Source organism: Polyodon spathula, chromosome 22 (assembly GCF_017654505.1).
Source record: "Polyodon spathula isolate WHYD16114869_AA chromosome 22, ASM1765450v1, whole genome shotgun sequence".
Lineage (NCBI taxonomy): Eukaryota > Metazoa > Chordata > Actinopteri > Acipenseriformes > Polyodontidae > Polyodon > Polyodon spathula.
The window spans coordinates 23,505,917-23,514,520 of record NC_054555.1 but is presented as its reverse complement, the minus strand read 5'-3'; the positions used below and the strand labels follow the sequence as shown (position 1 = coordinate 23,514,520).

Here is an 8,604-nt window from a genome sequence, read left to right as displayed (position 1 = left end):
TCTTTCTCCTCTGACACGTCTAGGTATAGATCACGTGAATTTGTAGACCATAAAAAACCCGCCCCGAACTTTACACCAATAACACTGACAAAGCAAATACTTTACTGCCTGTTAGATGTCAGATGAAATGCTGTACTGTCCTGTGCAGCAAGGCTTTTGTTAGGGGGAGGAAGCTGGCTGTGTTTTTGTGTGATATAGTTACAAGTTGAATAGGCTCATATAATTGTGCGTATCAACGCACCACACAGAAAGAAAACAGACTGCATGTATTGTGTTTCTTATTCTTCTAGTATCTGACTTTTTGTTTGACCTAAATTAACAACTTCCCTTTATTTTGAATGTATTCATTAAAGCAACGTTTTCAACTCCTCGGTGGAAACACATTTCACTATGAAAGGGAATTAGGCTACATTTTACAAATTTGGAAATTCTGTTTGATTGAGGGGGGGTGCTTGTAAAAAAATAAAATCTCTTACTTTTGCTGCAAGATATTTAAACAATTCGAACGATACATGTTATGCCCCTTCGGTCACTTTTTTAAAAATTTTTAAAACAGTTTGGGTGAACTCTTTGGAGTTCGAGAAATTGCCCTAACAAACCAAAACAAACGGCATATGCATTAAAAATAGATAAGACACTTGCATGTGGCACGCACTCGAGGACTTAAAGCCAGGGATATTCACAAAAACGTTATTATTCATGAAACTCTTATCAAGCTTTTATCTTTATTCAGAAAAACATTCTTTAAAGAACTCACGGGGTAAAGCTGTCTTGATAGTGCCTTAAACTACAAGAATGTTGATGATTAAGAGTCAACGGAACAGACAAACTGCAAAAGAGATGTGTGATATAAGCGCAGTCACAGCTAGCCATCAACAGCGGGATACAAGCAATATAATACAACAAAGAGGAAAGGGCTGGTTTTATGGTCACATTACATCTGCGCACCAAACGGATAGTGTACGGTAAATCATTGTTCAAACCTGATTACACTCAACAGTGCTACATTTACAAATACTAAAACATCCTAGATAAATTCAATGGTTAGAAGGGATTTGAGTCATTGAATTTGTCTTTCAACGGCAATATCCATATATTTATACAATTTATTCCAAATAGAAAATTAATACAAATGGTTAGAAATGTTTATATGACACGACTTAAAGGTATGTCCTTCTTTACCCAATGTTCTTCTATACAACTCGTCATAGCATACAAGTCTGGAGTATATTTCAACACTGTTCTATAACAGTTCTAGCAACCTGAAGTCGTGTTTGTTTTTGAAAAAAAAAAAAAAAAAAAAAAAAAAACAAACAACAAAAAACATTAACTGGACCCAGCAATATTCAAAGCTGGAGAACTATTGGAATTAATTGGGGTTGTCAATACTTATGTGCATGCACTGTGTTTAGTGGCAACGTGTTTTTTGTTTTGTTTTGTTTTTGCATGTAAAAAACATCTGGCATTTCAAATATGTGTATCTTGCCAGATGTTACCGATTGTTTAAAACGCGTCTCTCTTATTTTCTCTAATGAACCGCAGCTGGCAGCCCAAGCAATTACCCCCTGTCTAAATCCACTCTCCCTTGGACACCCACTACAAACAGTCTACAGAGCGGAGGTCTCTGTCAGCGGACACCTTGCTGTTATGTGCATGTTGCTCTGTGTCACCGTTTTACTTCTCCTTGTTGCTATACGTGATTCAGCAGTTTGTTGCTTACATAAAAAATTACATAATAAAATACGGGTGGGGATATAAAATTGTAAGCGATAAATTGCAGCGAACGGTTTTTTTTTTTTTTTTTTTCATTAACAGCAAGACTTCCCACACGAAACATACAGTATATATTTCTATAAAAAGCGGTAGCTTAACGGTAATTAAAAAACTAAAAAAACTTTCCTTATTTCAGAACTCAGTACAAACCTTCCCTTTTGAGAGAGTAGACTTCAATAATAAAAGTCAAGAACAGACAGAAAATTAGTTTTTGTTGTTGCAGAATTATTTAATTGTATAATACATCTATTTAACATACTTTTTCTTTTTAAACCCCAATATTACATACAGTATTACAATATTTTTTTTTTTCCTGTACAGTATATATTTTAGTGTGTTCCAATTAAAATGTATTTAAGTACTCAATATTTTAAACTGCCTTTGTATAAACCAACTGATGCTCCCCAACGCTCTATAGTCAGTAGGACGTTTATTAAAGCATGCTGAAGAATCACTGACAAACACTAAACTAAACCTGGCATCCTCATGGTTTAGTGGTTAGCAAGATCATTCAAGGTACAAATGTACCTGTAAGACCCAAGATTGGGGACGGCAGTTCATCCCTAAAGCTGTTTTTCTTTTGTAATTATTTTTGCTTTGCTTAGATTTTTCACTATCTTCTGGTTTACAGCCTCTGGCAGAAGGTGTTAGGTGTGATTTGTGCATGGAGCAAAAACATTGGTAAACAGGGTGAGGGCCAATGTCCCTCTTTTTAAAAGCATTTAGCTGTACAGTATTTTGCATTGTTTGGCTATGCATCAAAGTGACAGGGTTAGAAACTCAGGACCAGGAGTTTGAGCAATTCCGCCCTTGCGAGATGTCATGTTTGGATACTATAAGTGCTACCAGTTCAGAGCAGATTTTGAGTAAACACTGATGTGTGAGTTTCTAACCCTGCATATAGTTTGTGCAAATGCAGTACCAGACTGTAGTGTAATGTACTATCGATGACTACAAACATTATTTCAACAGTAAGGCTGTTTTTTATTTCATCAAAACCTGTTTCATTTATTGACCCATGATGTAGGAAAAAGGATATTCGCTGCATTATGCAGTGTAAAAGGCACATAGCTGTTAATTTCTTTCTGTTTAAACCCTGCATCACACCTGGGGTATAACAGTGCCGGTATAACAAGCTGGTCCTTCCTTTTTCTGTGGTGTAAAGATCATTGTTTTTTCACCTGGTTTCTCTTCCTTGACTTTAATCCAAACAAATGCAACTTAAGAGGCTTTCAAATATATCACCCTCCGGTTTCACAAGAATAAATAAGGACAGAAACTCACACAAGCCTGGCAGCCAGTCCTGGGTTTCAGAGCTGCCCTCGACTATATTATTTAAATGCCCATGAGCCAGGAGTTTGAGCAACCAGGAAACTGTTAAAAGCATTGTTACATCCTATAAGTGAAAGCTGTTAATTATTTTCTTCTTACTAGCTGGTTACATTACTATCTTCCTTTTTTGTTTTCTGTGGAAATATATTTTGTAAACTAAATTTATATATTTTAAGGACACTGTTCTGGGCTGTTGATGGCATCTTTAAAAGCAATCTAGAACACCAACCTAGGAATATTTATGCTTATTTTATTTATTTTTTTAATTATAATTGCATCTATATTGAATGGACGGGTTATCATTTAAGAACCAGATAACAGACCACTAGTAAACAACAATTCTAGACTGTAAATCCTAAATAAGGAAATCCCTCTTTTTTTTGAACTGGGGAATTCCTCCCATGAGTTTCTTCTGGCTCCAGACTGTATAGTTCACTCTTCAATGCTTCGCTGAAACAGGAAGCAGGTTGCAAGTTAGTGATTAGTCTGAATGTTCTGTTGCAATAATACATTATTATTATTATTATTATTATTATTAACAAAATCTGTGGAAATCATTTGTTTTTATAGTACGCTCAGTATATAGGCAAAGCTCCCAGAGTGCTGAGGGGTTGAGTTTCTGATATCCTGGCACAGGCTTCACCCTGAACCTGTTGTACTGAAGCCCAGGGCTCCTCACACTTCACATCCTGGGACTAATCTCTGATCATGCAAACACTCCCAGACTGCAATACACATGTGCAGCTTCAAAAGAAGGATCACTCAAGCACAAGCCTCGTCACACAGACATATCTAGATTGATGTTCCTCTGTGGAGACAACGTTGACAAACTTTAATTTATAGTGTGCTATTCTTAACTACAGACCATAGATACTCCACATGGGATCTTTCAAATGCTGTCCCCAAAAGCATAGAAGAACATTCCCCATACGATCAATGACTGAGTTACCAGCAGCAGCCTTTAAATTGAGAATTAACACATAAACAGAACTAAGGCAACGTATCAGAACCGTTTTGCTACACAAAGCAAAGGCACGTTCAACAATTACAGGCAAGAACTGTATTCTGTGGCTTTACCTGGCTGATTAAAATATGACAAGCAGAGCTGAAATATACCCTGAATGTATTGAATTATACTTTACAAATACAGTAAGATCTATAGTTCAATCAGATATTACACATTTCACTTCCAAAAATGGCCAATACTTTAGATTAATACATTTTGATATTCCATGTATCCTCCAGGAATCCCAGCAAGTATTAGTGACGCAGTGTCGGGGTCACGCTTGACCAGAACTCAATCAATTGCTCAGCATTAGTGGCACTGAGATTAAGCTTTAAACCCAGGTCCTCTGATCTACTTCGTGGACATTATAGTTCCAGTGCATCGTTAATTGTTCTTCAGATTATTGCTGAAGTTTTAAATTGCAGTTCACTAATAGGATTTGACTCCTAACAGGCAGTGTGGGATCGGGATTAAGGGTCACGCTTGCTCAGGCAGTGTCCGGTAGACAATAGGAAAAGCCGTCCTTTTGTCCTTTTGTAAACACACATATTTTGTGTTCTTAAAAGTATTCAAACGAATTGCTTGAGTAGAAGTACTGTTACCGTTTTTTTTAATAAAACCGCATTGCTCATGGAATACTGAGGTAAACGCTTTGAAACAAAAACTAATTCTTCATAAAATCATGATAAAACTATTAGGAAAAAAAGTAATTACACTTTGTTTAACGCATCCACATTCTAATAGCATTTGAGCCCTCAATAGCCTTCTCGCCTTAGGCGAGGGCATTACCACACGATTAAGCCGGCTCCTTTGGGCTCAAATGTTTCATTTAAATTTCAAATCTGGAATTTAAATTTTAGTCAAAACCTTTATCCATAAATAAAACACAGTTCATGAAATAATTCTAGGATCAAATGTTAATAATGTGAAATCCTGTTAAGAAGCTGCTTGTAGATTCCTGCTAATCTTCTAAATCACAAATGCATCCTCCGCAGCTAAACGTTGTTTGTTGATTGGTTATTTTAAAAATCAAAACGATCTCTGGTTGGACATTAACATGTCATGTCATCGTCAAACAACCAGACACCGCGCATCCTGTACCCAATCAGATTCCTGGCCAGCGCAAGCGTCAGTGTGCTGAAAGAACGAGTAAACGAGATGCTTCTGGGAAATGTAGTAGAGTAAAAAGTACAAGCATTTCTAAACAAACGCGCTTCAGTATCCCAAAAACAAATACTTAAGTAGTGTAACTACGTGTTTTTACTTCGTTACTTTCCACCCCTGGTCAGAGCTCATGGTTGTCTGCTGGGCATTGGTTGAGGAGCTGGTTAAGCTGGTGCAGTATAACAAATAGATCAATTAAAAAAAGGCTTTTCTAAAATCAGTAATCTAGTAAGACTATTTTTCACTTCCCTTCTCAGGAATTTCCATCAGCACAGCTGTGATGAGCAGAAACAACCTCAAACATGTTTTTAAATAGGAGCAGGAAGTGTCTCTGGTGGTCTGATCATGAAATGATTTTTGTTTGTATCTATTAATTCCCAGCAGCAAAATCTAAATTAATTGCTAATAATATGTCATTCACAGAACAACAAACACTTTTATGTATGTGTTGAATATTTGCAAAGTTAATTTTCTGGACAGGCTGGATGGGCCATAAACTTCAACTCGCCCAACAAGTACTTAGAAAAGAAAGAAATCTAATCAATTCCAGGTTTTCTAACAAAATTTATTTAGAGCCGATGACAATGTTAAAAAGATTGTCAGCCATTTTAAAATACAAGTTTCATCGGACAATGGTGGTCAGAAATCTGAATTTTTTTAAATATGTTTTTCTGTATATTAAATTAATGGTTTTACCAAGACAGGACTAAAATATTTTATTTCTGGAGCTTTTTATTATCATCATGTCATCAATGGACGAATGCAGCAGTTCAAACATAAACCCTCCCCCCCAAAAACTCTCAGACACACACCAGACTATTGCTAGAACTAAATTTCATTTTATACTGCAGGGCATAACACTATAAAAACATGGAGGACCACGTCAACACAATAAATAAAGCCCTCTTGCAAGCCACTTGTGCTGAAATGAAAAAGTAAAACTCAAGTTTTAAAATAGAATCTGAAAACATAATATGATGTTTTAAAACAGTAAAACTTCTTGGTCTAAACCAGTGATTATCAATCCCGGTCCTCGACTACCCATGTCTTCTGGTTTTCATTCAAATTGCTCTTAGTTACTTAACTAAGCCCTTATTTGAAATAATATTTAGCTTAATTAGGCCTTTTTAATTGTTCTCAGCTCCTAAAAAGTTGCAGATTTCAAGTTATTTATCACCTTTTATAGCTGACATCTCCAACTGCTTAAGAGCTGAAAACAATTCCAATTAAGCTAATTATTAGTGCTGGGTGCTTAGGACCTGAGTTGAAAACCACTGGTCTAGACCATGATCCTGGCAAACAGGCCACAGGACACGCAAGGCAGCAGACCCACTGCCATCTCCAGGTTGACTTACGGGCCTAGTTTGCAATCCTCATGGTAACCAGAAGCCCTTGTGACCTGCGTGACTTCTGAAGGAGCGGTTAGATTTCAGTCACTGACTTTTTTGTTTAAATAAGAAAGTGTGAACTGTAATTTTAGTTGGCTGTGGAATAGAGGTTATCTACCTGTGGCTCCTGATTATTTTGCCTGTCGCTATTTGTCCAAGACCTCTTTCAGGTCTGCCATATTTAAAGAGTACGTTGATATGACAAAGAGAAGGAGATTACCATGGCTAAACACAGCCTCACACATGTATTTCATTAGTTGCCTTGTTCAGGCCCCTTGTTTGGAAAACTGGTCACTTATTTATTAAAATCCTCCCAGTTTGGGCAATTCTGTGACAGGCACCGTTATTGCACTGTGTACATTTTCAGTTACAGGATAAATGTAGAGTCAGAAAAGAAACAAAAACGTTACAGAACCTGGATCTGTTTCTCAGAGTTTAAACAAACTATGAAAGGCCGCCAGCTGATTTCGTGTATTTTGATCCTTCCAATTTGAAGACCCTTTTTTGGTGCTCTAACAGTTCATGCCCTGCAGTGCGGGGTCGTGTGGTGCGTAGCTTTGTTTTAAAAAATGCAAACTTGTATGTTATTGCTGGCCCAGCTTAAGTTTTCTGCAAGCTCCTACAAATTAAAAAAAAAGACATTCTGAGCTCCAGAGTAACAATTCACTCTTTTCATTAAGAGTCAATAAATTAAACACCTTTCAATGGATGAAGGCTCTTCTCGTCTCTTTTGCTATTCACCCTACATACATGGCTATACAAAAGCTTCTAACTGTACTTCCCCACCCCCAGTGATATCGAAGATCCGTGGAGACAGGGTTGTATACAACGTGTTGGTATATGCTCATGAATATGTATTGAAAAAAAAAGTGAAGTGTCCCAGTCCAGGAGCTTTTTCTGTTTTGTTTCCTGTGGACTTTATGTACAATAATTTATTTGGAGTAGTTATTCTAAAAACGTTTTTAAGATTACAAGTCCTTCATGCGTTCAAGGAGGAAGTTCGGGATTTCGCAGGTGGACAGACTGGCACTGACGATAGCTCAGATCAACTTGCTGGAGCCAATCAGATCTTCAGGCTTTTCAGGGTGTCCAGTCTCTTCTTGAGGAGCTCGCCAACTTCCTGCAGGGAACGCTGGTAGCTGCTTTGAACCTTCCCTCTGACGGCCTTTGTAAACTTCCTCTCAGCCTGGAAAAACAAGGGATGATGGGAAGAGGCTGTAAGCATCACATTACGGGTCTTATCTTCAGTAATCTTTAGGGCCTTTAAATCATGGCCTTGTCTATTAAATAGATTCATCAGATCAGTTGAATGATGGATTCCAACATAGACAATGTGACACAATCCCACATGATCAGAATTGCATGTACAGTCAAAAACCAAAACAATCAGCCAAACTAAGCCCTAGAAAACTGGGACAAACACAGCTGTTCCAGTAAATGCATTATTAACCCTTCATTTTTTATAAAAAATTATTGACAATACATTTATTGTTTGTATAACTCTTAATACCCGAATAATCCCCAGGATCTACTGTAAATAATCATGTCTAGTAGCAGACGTGTAGTCGAGTCCTCGAAACCGAGTCTATCATTCGAGTCCTTGAATCAAACTCAAATCAATTTTCATTCAACTAGTGGTAGTAGTGGGGGAACAGTTTACCTAACGAACGTTGTCTGATATCCCTCAGGAAAAATGCACATTTAAAATAAATAAATAAAATACAAAAAAAAAGACTGATTATTTATTTCTAGCAAGATAAATCTATTTGAATGCCTTTTTCAACTTCTCTGTCACTATCTTCTGTTCTTTTGGGATTGGAATACTGTTTGAATATATACTGTTTGAAGTTTATAGATAAGCTTTAAGTTCAGGTTGTGGATGTTGTTTTTCACTTTGATAGAAGCCGTGGTCTGGACTATAGAGCCGGTGTAGTGTTAGAA

At 37.0% G+C, this 8,604-nt stretch overlaps 1 protein-coding gene across 1 annotated transcript in view; it reads right to left on the bottom strand.

Annotated features, from left to right (window-relative positions):
* Positions 1 to 6,941: 6,941 nt before the first annotated feature.
* Positions 6,942 to 8,604, bottom strand: part of LOC121297036 — a 45,395-nt gene continuing 43,732 nt past the window's right edge. Inside the window, exon 29 of the mRNA XM_041223047.1 lies at positions 6,942 to 7,849. Within this exon, the coding sequence (XP_041078981.1) occupies positions 7,727 to 7,849 (123 nt within the window). The 3' untranslated portion in view covers positions 6,942 to 7,726. The remainder of the gene's footprint in view (positions 7,850 to 8,604) is intronic.